The sequence below is a fragment of the Topomyia yanbarensis genome, chromosome 1 (assembly GCF_030247195.1).
Source record: "Topomyia yanbarensis strain Yona2022 chromosome 1, ASM3024719v1, whole genome shotgun sequence".
NCBI lineage: Eukaryota > Metazoa > Arthropoda > Insecta > Diptera > Culicidae > Topomyia > Topomyia yanbarensis.
Genome location: NC_080670.1, coordinates 151,643,654 through 151,671,310, shown reverse-complemented (window position 1 = coordinate 151,671,310; position 27,657 = coordinate 151,643,654). Strand labels below are relative to the sequence as shown.

General features: G+C 41.5%; 2 protein-coding genes across 3 annotated transcripts; one reads left to right on the top strand and one right to left on the bottom strand.

Moving 5' to 3' along the window:
- Window positions 1–3,157: 3,157 nt before the first annotated feature.
- Window positions 3,158–5,647, top strand: LOC131677555 (cap-specific mRNA (nucleoside-2'-O-)-methyltransferase 1-like). The gene is made up of 3 exons (XM_058957437.1): window positions 3,158–3,283; window positions 3,337–4,887; window positions 4,942–5,647. Exons 1-3 carry the CDS (start codon window positions 3,281–3,283, stop codon window positions 5,485–5,487), a joined length of 2,100 nt encoding a protein of 699 aa, XP_058813420.1. The 5' UTR covers window positions 3,158–3,280; the 3' UTR covers window positions 5,488–5,647.
- A 17,309-nt stretch (window positions 5,648–22,956) lies between these two features.
- LOC131677565 (Fanconi anemia group M protein-like) lies at window positions 22,957–25,238 on the bottom strand. Of its 2 annotated transcripts, XM_058957457.1 has the most exons (4): window positions 23,952–25,238; window positions 23,788–23,896; window positions 23,476–23,727; window positions 23,240–23,374 (listed from the first exon to the last, which is right to left on the bottom strand). In XM_058957457.1, the coding sequence occupies exons 1-4, from the start codon at window positions 25,146–25,148 to the stop codon at window positions 23,331–23,333; spliced, it is 1,602 nt and encodes a 533-aa protein (XP_058813440.1). In that variant the 5' UTR covers window positions 25,149–25,238; the 3' UTR covers window positions 23,240–23,330. The 2 variants fall into 2 exon arrangements, with proteins under 2 accessions (XP_058813432.1, XP_058813440.1); XM_058957449.1 differs by having other exon boundaries at window positions 22,957–23,727.
- Window positions 25,239–27,657: the final 2,419 nt, after the last annotated feature.

Here is a 27,657-nt window from a genome sequence, read left to right as displayed (position 1 = left end):
AATAAATTTTTTTAACTTACTTTTGAGTTGTGCGTCGCTTTCGCACTTATTAGTGTTGTCAAAAACAGAACGAGAGATTCGACTCAATCGAGGTCTTCCGTGGAGGAAGGTACTTTTGAGTTGTTTGGGGTATACTCGAAATTAGGTAAATTCAACTTAAATTTGAGTATAAACAACCTATCAATGAGCTATAATTTTTGCCGTGGTTAAATGGAAACTACCTTCAACACCTTTACCTAATTTTAAGTTCCCCCACGAAACCACGAGATTGAGTCAAAGGAACTCAATTTTAGGTAGTTTTTCGTTTCCGTTTATTGTGCCATTTTGACGTTTGAATTGGGAGGAAAACAAATCGTTTACACGGAGAATTGGGAGGAAAACAAACCACTTCTGGGCTTAAGGGGAGGGCGGTAGTATGAAAATGCGAGATCGCGGTGTGCGTATCTTAAACGTCAAATATCTCAATGTGTCAAAAATTTTGCGCAGACGCAGGCGATTTTTTTCAATTTTCAATGAACATTAATCAAATGTCAGATAGTTTCTTCAACAATAGACCGACATTTGACAATTCTAGTACATTTTAGAGCCAAATATTTTAAAGCGCCATTCTGGCATACAGATTTATTTTTGTTTTCTCCGTGTGTAAACATTTGAATGAATATACGATAAAGCGCCGCAACATTAAGATATCCCAACTACATACACTTTGTATAACAGACTAGCGGGGAGAAAAACAGTAAAACTAGCAACCATGAATGTAAACTGGCATCACGGAAGCTCCCATAAGCTTTGCATGGGCTTCGTCTTGTACTTCTCCTCTCAAAACCATCATGCTCGTTTGGCTGCACTTTTTGACAGTCCGTTTGGCTGCAATCTTTGACACTTCGCTAGTCCCCAGTTATCAGAGATGCCAGATTTGCAGACAAGTCTGCAAATTCGCAGACTTTTAATTTAAGCTGCAGATTTTTTTAAATGACGCAGATATTTGCAGATTTTTTAGTTTGGTTGCAGATATTTGCAGATTTTTTAGTTTGGTTGCAGATATTTACAGATTTTTGAATATAAAGGCTTTTGGTTACACTAGTTTTCCTGACATTTTTTGTTCTTCCCAGACTTTTAAAATTATTATTGCAGACATTTGAAAAAAGTACCTGGTATCTCTGCCAGTTAAACTCATTCCGGAACCGGTTCGGATTTCTGAATGGAGTCATTATATGGATTCCAAATCAAATGCAACAACCGATTCTGACTCAATCAGTTTCAGAATCGGTTGTTGCATTTGATTTGGTATCCATACTGACTCCATTCAGGATTCCGAATGGTTTGACCGGGTCTGTGTATAAAGTGTCTGTAATCCCAACTATACGTCAAATCCATTCCGGAACCGGCTCGAAATCCTGAATGGATTCTATGTGGAATATGGCTCAAAGAAAACAACCGATTCCGACTCAATCGGTTGATGCATTTGAGCTGGAATTCATACTGAATCCACTCAGAAGATCGAACCGGCTCTTGAATGGTTTAAATTAGAGCACTCTAGTTAGAGTGCGGCCAAGACGCGTTTGACGTATCCAAACGAGCAGAAATCTGACGTATTTCTATTGTAAATACGTCAAATTTCATGTTCGTTTGGATACGTCATGGCCTCTTGGCCACACTCTAACTAGAGTGCTCTAGTTTAAATGGGTACCCAGTTAAACTCAGCCGGAAATGAACCGGAATTCTGGCTGGTTCCAGTTCGTATTCCGGCTCTAGTGACACAACCGATTCTAGTTAGAATCGGTTGTGTCACTGGAGCCGGAATACGAACTGGAACCAATCAGAATTCCAGTTCATTTCCGGCTGAGCTTTACTGGGTACCCTCTAAGAACGGTTAGTTTCAAAATCGTCCAATGAACGACGTTCGTTCCCGGTCAAACCATTCGGAATTTGATTCGGAATCCTGAATGGAGTCAGTATGGATTCCAAATCAAATGCAACAACCGATTCTGAGTCGGAATCGGTTGTTGCATTTGATTTGGAATCCATAATGACTCCCCTCTAAGAACGGTTGGTTTCAAAATCGGCCAATGAAGGACGTTCGTTGGACCAATTTGGACATCGTCCAAATAACCGTTCAACGAACGTCAATCGTTGGACCCGTGTTGAACGATTTTGAAACAATTTTTTGGACGTCTCAGTGGGTCCATTCAGAAATCCGAACCGGTTCCGGAATGAGTTTAACTGCCCTCTAAGAACGGTTGGTTTCAAAATCGTCCAATGAAGGACGTTCGTTGGACCAATTTGGACAACGTCCAAATAACCGTTCAACAAACGTCCATTGTTGGACCCGTGTTGAACGATTTTGAAACAATTTTTTGGACGTCTCAATGGGTAGAGGTATAACTGCTGTCAATTCAGTCGAACTCAGCCACTAAAAACCCCACGGAGAAGTCCAAAAAATGGTTTCAAAATCGTTCAACACGGGTCCAACGATGGATGTCGGTTGAACGGTTATTTGGATGTCATCCTACGTTGGTCCAACGAACGTCCTTCATTGGACGATTTTGAAACCAACCGTTCTTACCCACTGAGACGTCCAAAAAATTGTTTCAAAATCGTTCAACACTGGTCCAACGATGGACGTTTGTTGAACGGTTATTTGTACGTTGTCCAAATTGGTCCAACGAACGTCCTTCATTGGACGATTTTGAAACCAACCGTTCTTAGAGGGTAGAGGCAAATACAAATTACATATTTGTATTTGATAGAGGGTTACCTGTTTAGAAACCAACCGTTCCCCAGTTAAACCCATTCCGGAACTGGTTCGGAATCATGAATGCAATCAGTATGAACTCCAACTCAAATCCAACAACCGATTCCGACTCAATCGGTGGTCGCATTTGAGCTGGATTCCATTCACGATTCCGAATGCTTTGATCAGGTGCCCAGTAAAGTTCAACCGGATATAAACTGGAATTCTAGTTAGAATCGGTTATGTCACTGGAGCCGGAATACGAACTGGAACCAGCCAGAATTCTTGTTCATTTCCGGCTGATCTTAACTGGGTGGTTTCAAAATCGTCCAATGAATAACGTTCGTTGAACGACCGTTCGACAGATGTGCATCGTTGGACCTATGTTGAACGATTGTGATACAATTTTGGGCTTCTCAGTTAGGCATCTGTGTTGGAATCCATGCAGAATCCATTCAGCTTACCTTATTTGACAATCTCTCAAAAGTTATTTGTGTGCATTCGCCTCAACTCGTGCTTTTCAGAAAATACTAATAATTATTCAATATGGTAAGTTATTGTTTAATATGAGAGTGTTAAAGCTCTAAAATTTACGATTTCAGCCGCCTGCAAAGCAAACTGCGGAGCAAATTAATGCTCGCGTTGCAGAAGCACAGTCCCAAATTTATCAGTTGGAATACGATCGTTCCACCTCGAAGGTGGTAATCGAACCCGACACCTGGATCCAAATAGGGCACCGGAAGAATACAATTGCGGATGAAACAAACTTTTGTGAAGCAGCACTTCTGGATAACATTTTACAACTAAAATCTTCACTGGATGAAGTAAATGTGCAGCAGATTCGCAAGTCGCGACTCATGAGTAACCCGTTTGAGGTTAGTAAAGGAGAGTTTATGACCCGGGCAGCGATTAAAATAGCCAACTTGGATGCTATGTTCGATTGGGGTCTGTGTCAACTGTCAGATGGTAGTGATTCGGAGAAAGAACTGTTGTATTTTGTCGATATTTTCGGCGGACCGGGTGGTTGCAGTGAATATATTCTATGGCGCAATGGAGGCTGGAATGCGAAAGGTTTCGGGTTTACCACTAAAGGCGACTATGAATTTCAGCCGGAAATGTTTCGAGTTGGCGCTCCGGAAACATTGGATTCATTTTATGGGCATAACGATAATGGAAATATATTCGATCCCGACAACATCCGAGATTTTATTGATTACGTTACGCAACAGACGGATAATCTTGGTGCACACTTGGTGATTTGCGACGGAGGATTTTACGTAAAGAATAACTGCCAGGAGATTATTTCGAAGCAGTTGTATTTATGTTTGGCGTTACTGGCAGTGAGTGTGATTCGTCCCGGTGGTAACGCTATTTTGAAGGTATTCGATTTATACACACCGTTCAGTGTCGGATTGGTCTACATTTTATCGAAATGTTATGCTAGAATTTCCATTGTGAAACCAGTAACCTCTCGCCCCGCAAATTCCGAACGATATTTGATTTGTCAGAATCGGCTAAATTGCGATCGAACATTCAGCGACTATCTTTACTCAATCAATCGGGTACTGTGGGACCACAAGCACTCAGGTTGCGACATTCAGCACATTGTTTCGGCAGAAGTAATAGAAAAGGACACGCCTTTCTCGAACTTTATCCGAAACTCCAACAACTACCTTGCTCGTTGCCAGATAAAAGGACTGAAGAAGTTAATCGCTGCAACAACTGACTCGTACAAACCGGAACCGATGGATCAGAAATTACTCCAATCTACATTGTGGCGCCTTTGGAAGCTTGATCACAAATCCAATCTATCTTCGATAGCAGATGATAAAATCAAGTATGCTGCCGATTATGCACTGCAATTCATCGATTCAAAAACAATTAATCTTTTTTCCGCACCGGACGTGTCTATAAACACCAAAAAATCGTTGTCAAAGCTGTTTGGTAACCCGCTTGAATGGAATTTTATTCCCGTGGATGTCACTGCGAACCAGGGCAAAAGCATTCGAACAATATTTCTTAGTAAAGGTAACGGTAATGTGTATTTTTTCGATCAGAATGAAAAGGAGTGGCAACAGGTCAAAGGCTTCCAGCTGATCCTTTCGCCAAGGACAATTATCTACGGAGAAATCGTAGAGGAAATTTCTATCAAGGTGGGAAGACTTGCACAAATTTGTATGCTCTTAATATCATGTTTTTATTTTCAGGACAATAAACAAAAGGTTGTCAATGCACTGCACATCATCGATGCCATCATGCTGGGTGGGGTGAACGTGCGAAGTTTTCCGTTATCCAAACGACTTGATTTGTGTAACAAATTTGCTAAAGCTTTGAATCGACCGCTGGCGGTTAGAAATAGCACCACAGTAAAGCCCGTTCCTGTTCGCTGCAAAGAACTTCTGCCGATGATGGATTTGGACGGTTTTTTCAACAACGTATCCATCAACCAGTTATCCAGTGGAACCAAAGTGCTTGGCTGCGATGTGCAAAGTTGCGACAAGCTCGAATCAAAGCGGTTCTATATTCCCCGCGGTCTGCTGTTTGTGCGCCATTCACAGCATAGTATGGCCGGATCGAAGATGTCGGAAAGAACGTTGGAATTCGGAAAAACTTTTGGTAGTCGGTACCTTTGGATATGGACCAAGACCAGTCAAATTTACTCATCAGCGCAGTGTTTCGATGTCGTAAAAGAAGACAATCTGGTCTATCGGATGGATTTTGACGAGTTTGTAGCTAAGTTCGAGAAGGATTAGATTATTGATTTCGTCGTTTGTTTACGAATATTGCTGAACTTGACAGAGCCGCTAAAAGCGTAATGAAGTTTTTATTCATTGATGATTTTCATTTACAGGGTTTTTTTTTGTATTGAGCATTTCATACGTGAAATAAAGGTAAACATGGCTCAAAATCAAATGTTAAAGGTCATTGTAGGTAGTAATGCTTTAATTTTATTTTTGTAAATCGGGATTAATTGTACAACTTTGTTCCGTGGCAAATTACTTTTTAAAATGAATATGATTTTCATTATCAAAAACGACTGCGAAATCAAACGGGCATCAGATTCGATGGAACCACAAAATTAAAAAAAAAAGTTAGAAAAATCGATCTGCCAAAATGCAGTATGTTCTTCCGGTAAGTTACGACTTTTGACGCACTGTTGCTTCCGGATGTTAAGACGCACCTTTGTGCATCATTATTTTCCGGACGTAACGACACGGCGCCGTCTGTTAATATACATAGAGTAATACACATAGAGTCGAAAAATGTTTTTTTTTTCATTTACCAAAATCAAGCGACAGCGACGCTAATTTTTAAAGCACCAGAACTTTGCAAAAACGAAAATGAGACAGCTTTGTCCTACACAAAGCATACATGTAAATTCAACTTCATTATTTCCTCCGCACACTCGCATTTTTGAGATTGATTCCTTGAGCCATTAAGCTCATGTTTCCGATAGTCATTCAGCTCCCGACCTTATCACGATCTACTTGGATAGTGCCCAATGGTGAACTCATGCTACTCGAACGTAGCTTCCGGTTCACTGGCGCCCCAACGATCCACTGCTAGCTATTCGACACGGTCTACTCGGTATAATCCCCGGCGGTGTATTTAGCCTACTCACGAGCTGCCCGGTAGGGTGTCGCGGTCGGATCGGCGATTCCGGTGAAGCTTGACGTCCGGTTCACTGGTGCCCCGACGACCCGAACCCGGTGCTATGTCGCGTACTACTCAACTGGTCACCGGCGGTGGACCTAGCCTACACCGTCGGAGAGTTCACCGGCGGCGAAATTTCTCCCGAAGTCCGATTTGTGGTTTTACAGCGTTCTAACCAATGGCGCTACTTTGTTGGTCCCCTCGCCACTTCCTCTGCAGCTCGGAGAGTATAGCCGTAACAGTTGGCAGCGTGCCAAATATGCTTGTCGTGGCACATCTTTTCGACGATATTGTCCACTGTCACACCAGGCATACCCCTTAGGACTTCGAAGAACAAGTGTCCAATGTCTCTTGCAAGTTCACACACTCCAGGCAAAGTGGTGACGAAGTGTGTCCAAACCGATGCAAGTACTTTCGGAAGCATCCATGCCCGGACAAAAACTGCGTCAAATGGAAGTTCACCTCTCCGTGTTTCCTATGTACCCAAGCAGACACATTTGGGATGAGTCGGTAGGTCCACCTTCCTTTCGCTGTGTTGTCCCACTCTTGCTACGACTTAGCCAACGAGTCCGCTCGCTCCAGTCTCCTTGCATTACGTGCATTTCTCCGCTGGTAGCATTACACGTCCTTAGCCAGAGCGATGCAGATGGGAATCATCCCAGCAATTACGCACACCGTCTCCGACGATATCGTTCTATACGCACGCGCAACGTGAACAGCTAGTAGGCGAAACGTGCTTGTCAACTTCGTCCGGTTCAGCTTTGAGTTCAGCGCAGCTGCCCAGACTGACTCGCCATACCTCAGTATTGAGGCTGAGACACCCGCCAGGAGCTGTATCGTGCTGCCTCTTGCTCCTCCGTGATCCTTTCCAGTGCGTTAGTTGTCTTTGCAGCCTTCTCACATATATAGTCGACATGGCTGTTGTAATTTAACCGATCATCGTCCATCACACCCAGGTGCTTCAGCGCACACATCGACGGGATGGATTGTCCCCTGACGCTGATCTCGACACGCTGGATTTTTTTACAGTTGCTGACCAGCACTACCTCGGTCTTGTAGTGAGCCAACTGCAACTTGACGTCAGCCATCCAGGTTTTCACCAGACAATAGGGTCTCTGCCGTCAACATCTCCACCTCCTCAAGAGTCTCGCCGGTTCAGTGCTAGGAAATTTCAAAATCAGTTATCTATTTCTGCTTGCATTTACCGAAACCGACATTCGGCTGAGCTGGTGAGCACAAAAATAAGCCTTACAAGGTACGGAAAACGGTGAGCACCCAAGTAAGCCTCGCATGGTATGTCAGAAGTGGGGCCTAAGGAAAATGTCCCATATGGGATGCCAGGGGAGCGACATTTGCATTCAAAACCGCTTGCTCCACATAGACGAATAGTGGCGCAATTGCTAATTTCGGTTCCTATAGATACAAAACCCATTGATTACTTATGGAGCATGCAACTCTAGATACATTTGCCCCATTATAGCTGCAAATTACCTAAATACCTAGTTTAGCAATAAAAAACTAACACCCACCAAAACCATCGTGGGCTTCTCGAAGCTATGTAACAAACGTTTAAGAATGAAGAAGCTCTTAGAAGTTCCAGCTTCATAAATCGTTCGCAATTCGCGTATCTAGTGATCCACTGAAAACCTCTTTCGCTTTGCGTGTTATTGACGGTCAATGATTGAGCGCAAAGCTTCGGCTGCTTTGTGATCAAAAGTTAACAACAGTCCCGCGAGTGAACAAATTTTTCATGTGCTTGGTCATAATCAATACATAAGAGCAAGGTTCCTTTGGCGATCAGAATTTTACCCCTTGAACTAATGATTCCATTTACGCTGGACCTAGTTATAGTTGGGTGCCCAATTACGCACATATTGTAGTAGTATTACCAAAATCATTCTCTGCTAATCGGTTAATAGTGTTCTTGAAAGGTATCTCCGTAAGGAGATCAAAAGATTGATATTGATAATACTTCCGAAAACAATAGTCTATTATCATGTGGATATTATAAATACGGTTGTTTTCACCGGCTATCATCGTAGTATTCAGAAAAAGCTTAATCATGGCTAAGCACTTCTTCGGCTTCCAGGACGGTTCGTGTGGAACAAAAAGGATTGAAACTGTCACACGAAGGATTTGTGTACCATAAAGATAAACATATGAGTCAATATTTAATTTTTTTTTATCCCTTTATGGGCAGCTAGGGCCGAGGGTGGTGGCTAGCGGGTTTCATACATCCTTGACCTGACGGACAAAGCTATGGTGCCTTGAACACAGGCAACGCAGATCCAAGGCCATCATTGAAATGATAAGTTCTGCGTTTGAGATGTACTTCCCCCGGTTGCCAGACGAATACCTGTAATGATTACTTGTTGCTTTGTATGTATGAATCTAATGTTCAGTCCTGGGTGGTGTATGCGTGGAAGGTGTGGTTTTTAGCGTTTGAGTCCAGGAGTGCATATCTGTCTGGGTTAGCGTGGGCGTTTACTAACTGTGTAATAGTGTGATCGCTAAAGGCTCGAGCATTTGAATGCAAGCGTGTCTCCAACTTTGCGTGCATAAATCTGATTTTAGATTCGTGTGGCCATTCGCACATTCACGTGTATTCTCGAACGATCGCGCGCGGACATTTTCAGTGTATGGTAGAGGAACGTGTTGTCAATGTTGCAAATATTCTTCGCCGAACTAGTTCATTCGTTCATCATCGATGCGATATTCGTCGTGTCATTCACCCATGCCTCGAATAACGCTGCGCCGTTCGTCACACGAAAGCACAGAATCATCGAAAATGAATAATACAAACAAACAAAAAATCCGAATCTGATGACTGCTGTTCGCTGCTTGTTCGCATCGTTGTTTGTTGAATTTAGCCATTCATGCAATGTTCATCTTCACGCATCGTTCGGATCGTCACACGAATGGCTTAGGTGATAATCGCCACTAGCCATTCTTCGCTAAGGATTCTTCGTTCTTCATTCCTCCTGCATTGCGACCAAGAAAAACAAATTTCTTGTTCATTGGTGGAAGGGTCAGAGCTTCATGACTGAAGTGGTGCAGAAATGCTTGCTATGTTCGGAATAGGATGACTTTTGCTATAAACAACAATTAGTATTACATAATGATTATTTGCTGATGTTTTTTATCAGATTTGAAACGGGAAGCTGCGTAAGCAAAGCAAAACAAATCAATTACATATGTAAATCTGCGGATGTCTCGCGGGCGAAAACCGAATCAACACAATTATGAATCTACATAGTAGACTATTGGTACTTCAAATAACTTTTTTTCTAATTATGAAATCAACACTGGGTGATAGTTTCCTTGAATCTACGTTTAATGATTTTCTTAGGACCATTTGGCACAAATAGCAACCGTAAGACGAAATACTCTTATATAATATAATTTCTATATCTATAGAAGTATTATCAAGCCACAAGTTTTTGACAAATCCATGCATTTCGATTTCAACCAAACTTAGCAAATATTAAACTTTTTGCCAAAACTGAACTGGTTAGTCTTATACCCTAGTATCAATTGAGGTTTTATCGTACTTTTATAGCCACTCATAACATTTAAATTGCACTTGTAGCGTGCTATAAAACTTCAATTGTTGCTGGTAAACATAAGTTTTTGTACCATGAAAGACTATTCTTTAGCTTAAATAGCAGCTAATATGGTTTTAATTTCAGCAAAATTTAGCATGTTTTCAATAAAGTTGTACAACAAAGCATTACAGAAAAAAATGCACATATGCGGCTTCGAGAAAAACACGGTTAAAGTTGTCAGTACACACGAGATATACATAAGAGGCATTGCGGTAGAATGGAAAATCTGAATATTTATGTATTGTTTGCGTCTTCCATGTTTTGGGACACGATTTTTAACATTCTAAAGCCATTTTTGACTAATAAATTGAAAATCGACTTTTTTTTTATTCTACAGTGCTGTGACACTTTAAAACCGTTTTTAGATAAATTTAGTAATTATTATTTAACATAAATGTAATCTCTGGACATATTAAAAATATTTTAGAGCGCATGAGATGTTTAAGGACACCAACCACTAAACTATTTTCATTTGAAAGTTATAAGAACTTCGTCATCTTCGAATAAAGTGCCTGAAAGTGAAACCTGTTTTTTCCATAAAGAATATACGACTTTTTAGAAAAAAAATGGCCTGAAAATGCCAAAACAATTTTTTTATATGTTGCAATATTCATTCAAAATCCTATATAAAAAGTGTTCATAATTTTTTCACGGAACAAACTAGAGTCTAGGGAATCAATATGTCAAGACATATCAATCCTCTAGGCCAGATTTTTAAAGGCAAAATTTTTCTTCGAAAACTTCAAAATTTCTTTTGTGGAGAATATGAGAAATGGACGTTAAAAATATCAATATTTTCCAATATCGCTCAAGTGTTCTACAAGTCATGACATACTATGAAGTTGAACGGAAATAAGCTTTGCTTGCCATAATCAGTGCTACTGGAATATTAAACAGAAATATTTTTAATGAAAAAGTGTTCATAACAGTTTCATAAATAAATTCAAAATGTCTAGCGTGAAAATGCGTTCCGCGATATGCTTTTTTTTTAAACGACTTATTTTGATCAGAAATGTGTTGATTATCTTGAAGCTTGCGTTACTAAATTTGATCAAGTTGTTTATTTTAAGTGGGCGAAATTTAAATGTAAAATTGATTGGAACTTGGTACTTCTAGCATATTTCGAAAATGTACGAAAATTTAATTGCTCTGACGATAGAGTAGGGGAACATGGGGAGACTTGACTAAGTGTAAGATTCTACATTTGGCTATAACGTATTCTCTTTGGTTTTTAATTTTTTTAAAATATTTTTATGCTTGTTTCGATCCCTTAAGGTAATTATAAATGTTTGAAATGGAAAATACTTTCATCATAGAAAATATTTTGCTCGGGGCCGCCGTACACTAATTACGTAAGGCTTTTTTAGAACTATTCAACCTCGCCCTCCCCCCAGATGAGAGTTCGTATGATTTTGGTGAACTCCCTCTCCCCCTACATAAGATTTTATCTTACTTTGTGTAATTTTAAATCATATTGTTAATTCATTAAATTATTCGATAGCGAACACGATACTTATTGAATTATTAAAAGAGAACTCAGGACAAAATTTAACTACACACCAAAAAATTATAAATTTTATCATTGACGTAATTGCATCACCGTGTTCCATTTAATTTTACATGAAACATATTTTCCATGCGCAATGACATAAAATTACACTTACTGTCATACAGAACAAACGCCATATGTGGAGTAAAATTACATGATTTACGAAATTCAATGTCATGTAAAATTAAAATCAAACGTAAAACTAAGTCATTTTTGATGCTCGTATATGTCAGGATCAGGAGACGTAAATTTATACGATTTTTTCTAAGTGTGTGTATAATCATCTGTAGAAATTTCATTTGCATCCTAATCTCGCCCAGTAGAAATTTCAGAATAAATTTTAAGAGATATTTAGAAACTCCGATTTGTTCCACATAATTTGCTTCGCTATATTCCACTTCCTTTGAATCTATTTTTTGTGATGTAGAACTCAAAAGAATTTATAACCTCTTCTGGTGTGAATTTGTTCGGAGTTTCAACTATAACGCTTATCGTACGCATAGTTCCGACATAGCTATCTTCGAATTTTCTTGAAGTAAAATACAGTTCACACTCTGGAACTATACAGCCAACAAGTTCTTTGACAATCACATGACAGAAAATTTTTCATGTACCTTGCGGGTTTGAAGCGAAAGTTTGAAAAGAAGGATGTTGGTCTAACAACACGAATGGTCTCAACACTTCTTAACTCGTAAAGCAGATTGTGACTCCAGTTCCCGATCAGAACAATGTACCACCAAGAGTCAAGAAATTTCTGTAACTGCTCCAAAACCATCGACAATTAAGCCGCCCCTTACGTTGGCAACAATAAATTCCATAACTAATTTAACAATCATATTTTGTCGCTGCAAAACACTTCAATTTGAGGTCTGCGTTTCCATGACCATGATGTACAGTATGTGCTCATTTTGTTTGATATATAAAATGTTCATGGCACAAATAAGAAATAGTTTCTTTTCTTATGAGAAGAATATTTTTCTTATCGATTTCATTTTTCATGCATGTTTTATGATATTACTTAAGAAAGGACAAACCTTCCCTCCCCCAGGTGAGAATTGGTAAGATATTTTGAAACACCCACTCCCCCCATATGTCCTTACGTAATTAGTGTATGACCCCTAATTAATAAATTTGCGTTAAATGATGTATTTTTTATCAAACTGTGGTACCTACTGTTAATGTTAACCACGTCACAAAAAATCTCACCTTAAACATCAATCTAACTTTATAGCACTAGTTAACAAAGTTAGCAGTCATGGTTGAATTCGTGAGATGTGCACATGCAATGTAATCATTATAGCTAATCCCTAGAAGGGAATGCATTAAAAAATCGAAATTCAACAATTTTATATTTTTTGTTGGTATCTAAGGATCTCGACAATATGGAGTAAAATAATTACAGCACTTTTTTTATGCCAAGTCTTTCCCGATGGGGGAACAAGAAGTAATATTTGTATTGTCCATATTACACCTACAACACACTGTTCATTCTACAGTTAATTTATTTTTAAACAACCGTGCTGATTAAGCGAATTCGTCGTGATACTAGCAAAACATGCGCAATAGGTTAAATTATTGTGATATAACACCATGAGCAGATTAAAATCAAAACTTCATCCAAAAGAATTTTGTTTTGCTTATGCCGAGTTTTATCACCAAACATGGGTTCAATCTCCTTTGAATACTTGACACACAAGGCTTCTATTAAGATTGTACTATATTTAACAAATATTGCCTTGATTCGGCTGTTAATTTAACCCATAGTTTTGTACTGAAGAACCAGTAGCGCATTGGCTTGTTCCGAAAAGTACAACGCATCAGAATAAAAATATATTTCTTCGCGAGCCATCATTCTGCGAAGATAAAATTGAAGTCATCTTCGCCAATAGTTGTAAGCGATCATCGCTATGGTGAGGAATGGTTTGCTGATTCGTTTATTCGTCATTCGCTTCATAGCTTCCTCGTGCAGTTCATTCGGTCGTTCGATGAGTAGCAAGGCAAGAGCGTATGGATAAGGCATTCGGGTAAACACGGATTGGCAGTCGGATTCATTCGTGGATGAATATCAACAGCAAGTTGAATATAACAGCGAAGAACGATGTTGGACGAATGCAGGTGATTCATATTCACCGTGCTTCGTCGCGATGAAGATTCTGAAGCAACATTGCGTGTTGTCTGGGGAATATGAGCATCATTACCGATCGGTCCAAATGAAGGCATGGGTGTAGGCTGATCGAGAGTAGAGAATTCCGAACGTAGCCGGTCTATGATCGCGCGAGTGGTGGGTTAATGCTTGAGACCGCGGTTGTAAAGTTATAGGTGCTGAAAAGTTCACTTAAGTAAAGGGGTGTTTTAATGTTGGCGAAATTGCGAGCGTAGGTGTGTGTGGATGATTGAAATTGTAATGTAAGTTCGCGTTTTTGACCAGGTTTGTGTTATCGCGAAAGTTAGGGGAGTTTGCGCGTTTTGGATGTGAGTGTATATGGGAGAATAGGCAATTGACTGTGCTAGTGAGTATCAGTATGAACCCAACTCAAGATACAGTAATAAAAGGAAAAATAACATGCCGAATGTTTCTTTTTTAGGTCACTAACCGTGCATTGAAGAATGCCCAAAAACTCTGAACTAGGCCCCGTCGAGTCCAGTCTGTCCGTCTCGTCCTGTCGTGTCTGGGGTTTCCAGGTTACATGCATTCACCACATGAGACTAGCTTATGTCAGTTTACTTGTGCACTGGTTTCGTAGAATCGAGGCGATCATCGAAATGATAGATCCTACAAGTGAATGCACTTGGCCCAGTCACCTGTCAAGCATTTGTGTATTTGTGTGTGTTAAGATATGTGTGGAGCCTGTAAATAATATTTTAATACGAATAATATTTTATACTTCAAAACAAGAAATGTGCAATATACTACTTGCAGTTTGTTGATCGTTCCTACTTATCTGATTCCATCGAGTATGAGAATACATCTCCATTGTTCTAAAACCTGGCGACGTCCGATGGCAGAGAAGAATCATTGTTGGCAGCAATGTTGCTCTTCTTGGATGTATGAGCTCGAAAAGGTCATCACAAGAATATAACGCATGAGACCGAAAATAAATTTAAAAAAAATAAAGAGAAGAGTTAGTATTGTTATTGAGTATTAATAATATGCCGATTTTTTTCGAGAGTTGTCCTACTGGAACTATAGAGCTAATTGATTCAATTAAGGCATGGACCTAGACTTCTGGAATCGAGGATAGACTTCCGGACGCGAACGATTCATGAATGCGCGAGTGCGGGGACTGTAGGTTCACGCTTGAGACTGCGTTTGAGTGATTACAAGTGCTGAGACGTTCATATTATCACCGGGATGTTATAATGTCTGGAAGAGCGCGAGTATAGGTTGCGTGGATGGTCGCGAAGGGCTCAAGGATTTTTATATTTGTTTGTCGCGTGTATGTGACTTTGTGTGTGTACATTCGATTTTTATGTAGTTTAGTGGATATGAGCATTATATTTTTGATTGGTCCACCTGAAGGCATTGGACTTATGCTACTAGGGCCCAGAATAGGTGATTCCGGACGAAACCGACTCATGATCGCGCGAGCACGGGCATTTGGAGGTTCACTCTCGAGACCGGGATTGTTAATTTATAAGTGCTAAACCATTCACTTAGTCACCAGGGTGTTATACTTTTTACGAGATCGTGGGAATGGTCGTGCGTGGATGATCGCGAAGGACTCGAGCGTTTGTATGTGGACGTTTTTGTCGCGTGTGCTAGTAAGGAACTTCACGTAGACACATTATTTTTATAAACGTGTGGCCATTCGCATGTTCACGTATTCTTCAGCGATCGCACGTGGACGTCTTGTCTAGTTTTTATTTCTATTGGTCAAACTAAAGGCATGAATTTGGGCTGCTATGATCAAGGGCGGATACTTCCGGACGTGACCGATTCATGATTGCGCGAGCTTAGGTTCTTAGGTTCGTATTTGTGACCAGGTTTGTGTTATCGCATAGGCCACGTTTGTACGTTTGGAATGAGGTACCTGTAGAGAGAATTGGGCCCTAAACCCACATTGTATATTATTTGACCATGGCAGTGGATAATAAAGGTCGCCAAGTTAAGTACTAAAATTGATCACAATGTAGCTTAACTAAAAAGAAAATAATTGTATCCCCAGTTTATGTGATATAATCACTGTAATACTGCTTTGGTGGAAAAGCCCCCGGACCACATCAAGGTACAGTATCATGCCGAGGGAGTCAATATTTAAATTTATAACTATAAGGTTTACTTGTGATACAGTGTAAAGTAAAACAGAAGTATCAATGTTGAAAAGATAAAAAAATGTCGCTAAAACTCCCTAAACGTTTTGTGCATTCATTTCAATTTCACTACAGATTCAAAGAAAGTTTGAAAGAAGGAATCATCCCCTGTTTGAGTAAATCGGGCAGCCGAGTGGATAACAAGTTTCATTCCGAGGGCTATTTGGCATACATATTGAAAGATCTGCCCATGTTTAAAATAAGGAGTCAACTCCTATGTTCGAATAAACCGGGCATACGAGTTGATCACAGATCATGCCATTATTGATTCCTCTGCTACTAATACTCATAAATAAGTCATTTTCAGTTAAAACATCTCAATTTCTGGGAAATGGTTTTTTTTTCTGGGGTATGAACTTCTGGGTAAAGGTTTTCTGGGAAAAAAATACTTTCCGGGAAAAAAGGTTTTCTGGTAATTGGTACTTTCGGGGGAATGGTATTCTGGAGAATGGTTCTTTCTTCGATGTTTTAGTTTCTGAGGAATGATTTTCTGGGGACAGTCGTATAACCATTTTAGGGTTTCACAAAAAGAACCACTACCTATTTCTCATAAAGTTTGCTAGAACCGAATGTCCGCCTGGTTAGACTCGAACAGACTACACCGACCCGAAAGGGCTGCCTTCTCATTTCTGAGAGCCAGTGCCAGTTCTGCACTTCTTTCCTGAACTAGCCTCATACTCACGGTCAAAACAGTTGACAACTAGCAGGATCCACATGTCCCCACCCAAACGAATTGATCAACTTGCAAGTAGGAGTACATATCTACCAACCAACCAAGAAGTCTTCCGAACCAATGAAAATGGACCACACCAGTCGAATGCCACAGTCCTAGTGCCATCCCGTTCCTGAAACTAGATGTTTGTTAGTGCTACTTACAGATTTCATTTCAATGGTAGTAAGTGTCTCATTCCCTCTTGTAATACTCACTAACCGCTGCTCATCTCTTCCGGCATTTCGATACCGTCTGTCGACCGTCTCATAGAAGAGATCTCTTTCATCGAATGCTCAATTTCCGGCAGAACGAGACGCTCAAAGAGTTCTACAAACTCGAATATCAACTACATATCTGAAGCGAAAAAGGCGTTATATATAATTTAATAAATATTCCCTCAACTAAGGCTGTCTGTCGATTCTAATTCAGAAACGCTATGCCGACTAATTCAATGACCCATTGAAGCCTAGTCTCATGCAGATATTAGAACAAATGGAAATAGAAATAACGAACACGAGGCGACATCATGTCCAGCCAACGCGAAGATACCACATAATAAACGTGGGAAAACAAACTAAAGCATAATAAACTTTTATAACACGCTCATTAACAATAGCGGAAAGTATACACCAAAAAGCAAAGGACCAAGGGAGTGAAGCATACACAGACGCACTAAAACGACACAAATAATTAAATGAAAACGTCCTTCTTTACCTGAAGAAGTTATTGTTTATACTAGTGTAGCTGCCATAAGCGAATGAAAAGAGAGGACCTGCCATATGGGCGGGGCCAACATAATATGTATTTACTGCTGCTGACCAGTGGCGTAGTAGCGGGGGGGGTTTTGGGGACGAAACCCCCCCCGAAATATTTTGGAGAAATTTGAAAAAATTGAATATGTTAAACAAAAATATGCCAAATATTTTAAATGAAATTCTCAAAGTTTCATTTGCAAAAGTTATCTTGTGAAAATATTTCCTTGTAGTGGAAATTGGCTGCAGACTCGACACCTACCCGACGGCACGTTGTGGAGGCTAGCTCAACCGCCGAGGACTATAACAAGTAGATCGCGGCGAAGCGAGGAGCTGGGAGCTTATTGGTTCACGAAACGGATATCGGTACCGAGAGAAATTTCGCCACATTCTGTAGTCTTTGACTGACGGCGAACATGGACTGGAGAGTGTGAGAGAAGTATCCCCAGAGAGACCACCAGGCGATTCGCTACCGCATCGGCCAATGGAACCCTGCTGCAGCACGAAGAAGGACGGGCGGCTAGCTAAAATGGAAGACGAAAGCCTTTAACGAAAACCTCTTTGTTGAGTTACTTCGGCGAACAACGGAATCAAGTACGTTGATAGGCTGACGGCTAACAAGAAGGATTGTGACGGCTTGTGACGTTACAATGTCATGAAAACTAGGGGTATGCAGTAGACGGCGTGCAGCTTACTGGTTAAATGAGTAACTTAGTACGCTACACGCTGCTTGTCTTAGAGCCAGAAGGCGGGCTCAGAGCGCAAGATCGGAGAGTGAGACAAGAGCGCAAGCGACGTAGCTAGAAGGTTTAAAACGGGAGATCAAGCTTAGCAAGCCAATTGCCATAAGTAGCTGTGCTGAGAAATAAACGCCAATCCCTGGGGGACGCGTACTGATTCGTCATAACGAAGACGATGGTCCGTCGACACCAGCTGAAATATGCCCGGGTAAGCTAAAGATAATCATTGAGGGTCTCTTCCCGAATCACGATTCAACTACTGATCACCGACACCGTACGGCGAAGAAGTCGGAGGTAACACAGTCGAGTGGCAAGTGACTAACGACGAGCTCAAAGACGCGTCGATGTGACTAAAATCAAAGCAAACCCTCGGTCCGGATGGAATACCAACCGTGGCGCTGAAAGCTGCGATCCTGGCATATCCGGACATGTTCAGTATACTACTGCTGAAGTGGTAATCCCCGAAATGAGGAAGGTGCAGAAACTGATGTTGCTGCCAAAGTCAGGGAAGTCACCGGGCCATCCAGCCTCGAATAAACCAATGCTGCAGCGTGACATAAAAGAATGAGCCAGATCATGAAGAACTACTTCCAGAGTACTGGAAGTAGTTCTTCATGTACCAGACGAAAAAATGGACAGAAGGCACTGCGAGTCGCAGCGTGCGTTACTCAGGGCTCCATTCTCTGTCCAACACTTTGGAATGGGATGTACGATACACTGATAATATAAATTTGTGAATATAATGAATCATGCAATGCACGAATTCATTCGTCGTTTTCTGCAACGAAGTATTTTCGTACATTGTAAATAGTAAGTTTCGTTCATTTCATGAACAAGAATAGCCGTATGGTGAACGAAAGTTTTCGTAAATTTTACACATTTAATGTACACTGCACGAATGTTATCGTTGATAACGACATTATTTTTCGTGAATGAAATGAAATGTTTTGTTTATTTTAATAAACGTTTGTATATATTACGAACGACTTCTTTGGTCGCACAAAATCTTTTCGTTTATCTTAGAAAAGTTTTCGTATTTATTAGCCTCTTATTGTTTTCAGTCGATCTTTTGGGATCGATGTTTTTTTTTTATTTAAAAAAATCGATGTGGCCAAATCGATTTTATTGTGATACGAAGAAATGGCCGATTGATTGATGAACGAAAGTTTTCGTAAATTTTACTTATTTAATTTACATTGCCCGAAAGTTATCGACATTATTTTTCGTGAAAGAAACGAAACGATCTTTTAGGATCGATGTTTGACAGCACCGATATTGCTCCGGCAGAGAAAAACTCAAAATTATTCATACAAAATCAACGAGCAGTTCGCGACGGCTCAACTGATTCTGTACTGCTCTAGATTCTGAATCAACTGGAAGCGAAAGAGCTTCAGGAAATCTTCCTGCAACCGACGGACACGGATACGACTACTAAATAATCAGACAACAACAATTATCTGACGAATAGCAACAATGGCTCCATATTGCTCTTTTGGCATGGACGGTTTGACGAATGGTGCTCGTAAATATTATAAAGATATTCGTATATAACAGCGAACGACTCGTTTGCTGCATGAAGCTGTTTCGTAATAAGCTAACGAAAGTCATTTCGTGGTTTTCACGAAAAACTTGTAATAAAAAATAAGTGTTTCGATAGAACTACGAACGGTTCATCATATGTACGAAAAATTCGTATTTTTTATGAAAGTTGTTTGTACGAAATTAATTCCTAGCGATTTACGAATATATTCTATCAGTGTGGGGTCTTAACACTGCGGCTGCCCAGGAAAGTGAAAATCGTTGGTTTCGTGGACAATGTGTCACTAACGGTGAGACACTTGAAGAAATAGAGGTGTCGGTGACGGAGACAATAGATGCTATCGAGAGCTGAATGAATGGGTCAAGCTGCAAATAGCGCACTACAAGACGGATTTGTTGTTGCACAGCAACTGCAAAGCGGTTCAGCGGATACAGATCACCATCGAAGGGCTTGTGAATGCATCGAAGCGTGCACTGAAGCAAATGGGAGTGATAATCGACGACTGATTGAGCTTTAACAACCACGTTGATTACACATGCGAAATGTCGGGTCTTTATCTAGTGTTTCGTCATCGATACTGCGATATGGGGCTCCTGCTTGGGGTGCGGCGCTGAAAACCAAGTGAAACCGCGAAAAGCTGAACAGGACGCTTCGACTGCTGGTCGTACGAGTTGCGATTACGTACCGCAGGCAGTATGCCTTGACGCCGAGATGATCCCCATCTGCATTACCCTGACGGAGGATATCAAGTGCTACAATCAATGAAACGTCAGAAACGTGAGGAAGATGATGAGAATCGCTTCGATGGTGACGCAGCAGCAGGAATGGGATAATACGGAGAAAGGAAAGTGGACCTACCGGCTCATCCAAACCTGTCGACGTGGGTCAATAGAAAGCACGGAGAGATGACCTTCCACCTGAAACAGCTACCGAGCCACGGTTGCTTAAGGAGTATCTTCATCGGTGTGGGTACGCAACGTCAACACTGTGCCTGGAGTGTCTTTGAATGTCCGAGGTTTGAAGTCTTTGAATGTCCGAGGTTTGAAGTGAAGTGCAGGGTGCTACTTAAAACGGGAGGACCGGACATCAACCCGGATAATGTAGCCTACTGAATGACAAACGACGTAGAGACGTGGAACGCAGTAAACAGAGATATGGTGTAGATCAGTGATTCTCAACCTGGGGTCCGCGGGCCTCTAGGGGGCCGCGAAGTCATTGCTGGCAGTCCGCGAAGAAAAATATATTTTCCGAGTGCATATTGAAATTTCAAATCTTGTTTCCTAACAAATTGAAAATAACATATTCATAGCATATAAAATTGATGTTTATCTGTGGGGGTCCGCAGCAACCCCGTGTGATATCTAAGGGGTCCGTGGTACGAAAAAGGTTGAGAACCGCTGATGTAGATCATGACCGTCTTACAGCGGAATGGACATCGAACAACGGTTTCGGGAGAGCAATCACCGCCAGGGAACTCTCCGCAGGTATAAGCTAGATCCACCGCCGAGGACTAGTTGAATAGACTGCAACAGAGCGGCGAGTATGAGTCGTCGAAACGCCAGCGAACCGGACGTCATGCTCCATGCGGATTCGCCAGACCGACCACGGCACCCCACCGATTGTTCCGATAGAAAAATAGCGAAAACCAAAGAAGAATCGATATTGGGAAAACTTTTTTCGACAGGGAACTCTCCGTTAGCGTAAGCTAGATTCACCGCTGGGGACTAGACTGAGTAGACAGCGACGAGACACCACTATTCGTGGGTCATCGGCGCACCAGTGCATCGGATACCCTGCTTCACCAGAATCGTCGAACTGACCTCGGCACCTAGCTGATTAGCTCGATCTTGGGAGAACTTCTCTCGCCGGGGAATTCTCTGTCGGAGTAGGTCAGGTCCATCGTCGGGGACTAGACCGAGTTGTTCGCGAACAAGTCGAGGACTGAATGGACCATCAAGGAAGTAGTGCTAAATGGCCCAAGAAGAGAACTAAATGGCTTAAAGGAGTTGAGGTGCTAAATGGCACCGGTTACGGAGTCAAAGGGCTCAAGAAGTTGTGGTACTGAAACCAAACAAGAATCGGTATCGGGAGAACTTCTTTTGTCTGAGACCTCTCCGTCAGCTTACAGTCAGATTCACCGCCGGGAACGAGACCGTGTAGACCGCGACGACACACCACCAGTCGCGCCGGGGCTCCAGCAAACCGGATGCCCTACTCTACCGGAATCGCCGAACTGACCGCAGCACCTGGCTGGTTGGCTCGAACTTCTCTCGCCGGGGAACTTTTCGTGGGAGTAGGCTAAATCTATCGTCGGGGACTAGACCGAGTAGTTCGCGAACAAGTCGGAAGCTCAATGAGGAAGTGCTACTGAATGGCACAAGGGAACTGAAGGGCTCAGTAAATTAGAATGTCTGAAGTTTGCCGCCCAGATTGTCCTCGTAGGGGAAGAGCATTTATTCTATACCAACAGCTAGCTTTCCTACATTGACTGCCCAAACCAGTTCCCTGAGTTGTTGGTTTTTGAACATTTTTTCCTGCTCAGAATGTTTTTGAACATTTTTTCATATATATACAAAAAAAATTCATATCCCCCCCCGAAAAATTTTCTTACTACGCCACTGCTGCTGACACAAGTTTAAGTTTACCACTGCACTGAGAACTGACATACAAGTTTTCAACTTGTGTAAGAAATTAACCTGTCGCTTTGAAATGACAACAGCAAGTAGCAACTTGTCACTGGTCAGCCCTTCGCAATCGCTACACGGGACTTGTAGCAACTTGTAGTAACTTGGATACACTGGTAACTCACGCATGCAAACCTGTATGCAACAGTGATTATCAACGTATTTTCATTTAAATGTTTACACAGGTTTTCGGGAAAGTTTGTTCTAGCTTATATGTCTGATCTCTGTGAGTTTACTAACTGTAGTATTTGAACGATATTTTGAATAAAGTTGTTGCTATTCATCAAATCCACGTTGACGATATATCGCACGGTTATTCCTAGTTCACAAGAGAAAAGGGCCACAGAACTAATGCGACCATCAAGAATACACCAGGCAACCTTTATTGACCCCCTTCGACACCAGTTTGGCCTTACCAAGCCATAACGCGGGTGGCGGCGTGAAAACTACCGAACAGCGGTTGAGAATACTTGGATAGTTCCATCGAGCCTAGTTTGCATACCTAACTAGACTCACTGTTCTCCATTCACCCACAACGAAAACCTCACTTCTCAAGAAAAACAGGGTTCAAACAAACCCTGGATACTGCCTTGGATTTTTGTCTTTTTATAATATTCTACAATTTTGCTCGTACACACCCACAATGACCCTTTTTTAATCATTCTAGTAGTCGATTTTATTAAAACACCTTCCTGGTGTTAAAATATTACTGGTTATCAAATAGACTTAACATAAAAACATCAAAATATGGTTAAAACAAAAACAAGAAATACGAACTTATCTTACAAGCTGCCCACTTCAACCAGATGAGACGTATTTCACGCGTTTAGCAATCATTCCTCTGCAGTGGTAACTCTAGCTGCTGTTGCTTTATCGGAACTACCTCATAGTACGTCTGTCCATTGACCGCATCGTAGGCAGCCGGTTTATCGGAAAATACCTCAACAATTTTTCGCTTATCCCCGGCTTGCGGCGAAATTTTCTGGTCCATCCCCAGTTGAAAATATGCAGGATCTTCTACCGTTGCTTTGAATTCCTGCGATGACGGATCAGTCGAGGGTGGAACGTTGAAGAAAATTTGCCTTCCTTTTGGCTGAAACCCAGGTGGAATTAGTAACGGTGAAGTTTGCATCATCATGTTCGAAAGATCTACTCCTATTGGGAGAATATTACGATTTTCGAAGTGATACGAACGACGAGTATGGATAACTTCATCCACTTCCTGTTGTTCAGCTCCCTCCGTAGTCAAAATAACGATGGCCCCATGCTTTTTTCCGCGAGTGCGTGCGATGTGTGCCAGAAACTTACGTGGGTTATCGGTCATGTTGAAAAGTATAATCAAATCCGTTTCTCCAATGTCGATAGCCGGTTCAATAGAAATCGTTACAATAAGAACGTTCAATTGACTTTTGCAGTACATATCAATGTCTTGAGCGTAGTTGGCGTCTAGAAGGAGGAAATTTTCTTTTTGAAGGTCTAACGCTTAGTTTAAGGACGCAAACTTACCGATCAATACTTTGTGTTTGCATTCAGGGATCACTTGAAGGCATTTATTGATGACAAGAGCTACATCCAAATGCTCAACAACAATCAGTACTTTTGCATCAGAACGTCTCTACAAAAAACGTTTAAATTTATCACAGGTAGGTATAATAAGCAATCGAACTCACCTGAAAAAATTCCCGTAGAAAGTTTTCCAATGTACGGAATTTTGGATGGGGCGTATTGTACGCTCCTTGTTGCAATTTGTGCAGAAAATCTACAAGCTTTTGGTCATTTTGCAACAAGACATCGTTTTGTCTGGTAAAATATTCCAACAAAGATACAATCCCATCGCGCTGCAATGTGCGATATCCGACAATAATCTTTTCTGCCAGATGAAAATTCAGCATGATGTCATGATGATTCTTTCGCATTACTCCAGTAAGGATTCCCAGTTCGTATTTGCTTCGTTCTTGTTTAATTTGCTCAATCTCAACTGACTCAAATTCAGCCTTGCAAATAGTCTTTGAAACGTGCAAGTTTTTAGTATACCTTTGCCCCAAATCACGGAGCTCCGCCAGCAGTGCTGATAGTGAGGGATTAATTGGTGTCGAAATATTACTGATTTCTTTCTTGTTCATTAACCAATCCTCTGGTGTCTCTTGTGGGTTACCCCACTGCAACTCGATGTTCGAAATAAACCACTGTTTTAGTAGTCCAGCGTCCACAGTTTTACTAGACGTCGTCGACACGCATAAAATCCTAAAATTCTGATTAAACTCTGCTAATTTTTGCAGTATTTTCGTGTGCAGTCGATTCTCTGCTTGTGGCTCATCAATGACTACTAACTTAACCCTATCCATCATCATCCGCTCCTCGGCAGCCCGGTTTACATCGCATAGCATCATATACGAGCTAATAAAGAACACCCGCTTGCTCATCCAGAAACGTGGCCGATCGTGTGGCTTCATGACCATTTCTACTACGTCGGCGGACTGAAACTTCATCAGCCGCTCACAAGCGGACATTTGATCGGACACCAAATTCCGCTTTGGTGCGATAAATACTACCTTCCCGAGAGGATACCAACGGTACACATTGTACATAGCTACCGCTGTAACAAATGTCTTCTCGAATTTGTTTGGTAGGATAGCCAGTGAGTTGTGGTATAGCGTTTTTTCTGTAATCAAGGGTAGGTATTCCGGACTTGTGAAATCAATCGGATAGAGCCAATTTGTTCCAGCATGCGGATCAAATCCGGCGAATGGATTATATTGTGAAGGAGGTACGATCGGAGGTTGTTGTGCCGGCGGTAAAGCTTGTGCAATAGACATTGCAGACATATCGGCAACTTTATCACTTACTGCAGATGAGAGAGAGCTCATTTTCTGGTCTTTTAATTTTTCACAACACCGGATAAAGTTCGATTATTTTGCTATTTCGACACGTGGACAAACACTATACAGTATACACTAAACCGAACCATCCCAAAATAATAGTTTTGTTCTTGTACCTGGAGAAATTGCCCAGTACAGTAATGCTGACTGGTTCTAGGTAGTATTCCGGTCCGACTCCAATGATATAACCGATTCTAATTAGAATCGATTGTGTCACTGCCCACTCGGACGTGTCTGGCAGAATTTCCTCAGATAACCGGTAGCGAAATGAAATGTCTGGCAGGTCGGGCTGGCAGTTCTGCCCGGTCAAACCATTCGGAATTTGATTCGCAATCCTGAATGGAGTCAGCATGGATTCCAACTCAAATGCAACAACCGATTTTGAAACCGATTGAGTCGGAATCGGTTGTTGCATTTGAGTTGGAATCCATACTGACTCCATTAAGAAATCCGAACCGGTTCTGGAATGGGTTTAACTGGGTCCCACCCAGTGAGCAAATTTTCTGGCAGAGACCGCTCTGCTAGATTTCTGTAAGTCTTGGCTTGGCAGCCCTGTCAGATTTCTGCGCCCCGGTCAAACCATTCGGAATTTGATTCGGAATCCTGAATGGAGTCATTATGGATTCCAAATCAAATGAAACAACCGATTCTGAGTCGGAATCGGTTGTTGCATTTCATTTGGAATCCATAATGACTCCATTCAGAAATCCGAACCGGTTCCGGAATGAGTTTAACTGGGGCGTATCCTGTCGGGTTAGTTGAGCTAGGGCGAACTCTATTTCGCTCGCGTTTTCTGGCAAATTTTGACAGGAACCGAGCAAAACCCTGGCATAACTTGGACATAAAACTGTGCAAAAATCCTGGCAATTCCTACCTGGTAGAATTTAGCACGAATCGAGCAAAACATCTGACAAAGATGTGGCAGGAAGTGTGCAGAGATCTTGGCCGTACATTTCTGACTGGATTCTGGATAAAAGTAAGCATCATCGGTTGGTTTAACCGCTTCTGTCAGATGTTTTGCTCGATTCGTGCTAAATTCTACCAGGTAGGAATTGCCAGGATCTTTGCACAGTTTATTTCCGAGTTATGCCAGCCCTCTAAGAACGGTTGGTTTCAAAATAGTCCAATAAAGGACGTTCGTTGGACCAATTTGGACAACGTCCAAATAACCGCTCAACAAACGTCCATCGTTGGTCCCGTGTTGAACGATTTTGAAACAATTTTTTGGACGTCTCAGTGGGAGGGATTTGCTCGGTTCCTGTCAAAATTTGCCAGAAAACGCGAGCGAAACCGAGTTCGCCCTAGCTCAAGGGCTGCCAAACCAAGACTTACAGAAATCTAGCAGAGCGGTCTCTGCCAGAAAATTTGCTCACTGTGATGCTGCTCACTTTTATTCCGAATCCAGCCAGGAATGTATGGCCAAGATCTCTGCAGGCTTTCCCACTGAGACGTCCAAAAAATTGTTTCAAAATCGTTCAACACGGGTTCAACGATGGACGTTTGTTGTCCAAATTGGTCCAACGAACGTCCTTCATTGGACGATTTTGAAATCAAGCATGATTTTTGAAAACAACGTAACTAACAAATGTAAACAAACTGAGATTATCACTCCCCCGCATTCCACGCATCTTAATGTACATACTGACAAACTTTCATTTCATTATTCGGCAATGCAACTGAAAAATGCGTAATCGAAATAATGACGAACAAACAACTGACACATCAACAGGGTATAAATATAGGGTGACCATATCAGATGAGTAAAAAACCAGGACAGTCGAAAGGGTACTGCTTCCCCATCGCCTCTCAATCGACATTGCCTTTTCCGCATGTTTTCGGCAGTTAAAAAGTTCTGGGGTCTGGCAGGCAGAGCTTCGACAGTAAAAAAGTTCTGGGAGGCTGGAAGGAAGAGCTCGTCTTTCATCGGAATTCGATTACCGATAACCTTTTTCGGATTTACACAAAGGCAGTTCTTGCTACACCACCATCAGCAAACGTTTCATGCTGAGATGGTCTGTGCAGGACCGGAGAGGAGTTTTCAGTACTAAAAACACGACATTGACGTAAATCAGAAACATCAACGATCCCAAGTAGCTTCCCTGCACTATGCCTGGCAATCTACAATGCTTACTCGGCGGTTAGTCGCTGTTCAGTGTCCAGGCGTGAAGGCATGGTAATCGTTCATTAGCTATTTCATTTATTTGACACGCCTCAATGCATTACCTAAGCCGTGGGTCTAATAATATTATCAATGTGTAAATAAAAATAAATAAATCGAATTTTAAAGTATATCCATCGGATCTTGTGTACGCGTGTGTTACTTTGCGCAAAGATCTTATTTCTTGTTGAAGATATATTTATGTACTTCATAGCCTCTTGTTGCTTGTGAATCACTTAGTCCGCTTTCTCTCGGTTTATCGTTTTCATTGCTATCCTCGCTGTTAATGTTGTATGGGCTCTCACGATTACCTGGTTTGAGTTGTTTGTGGGGCCTATG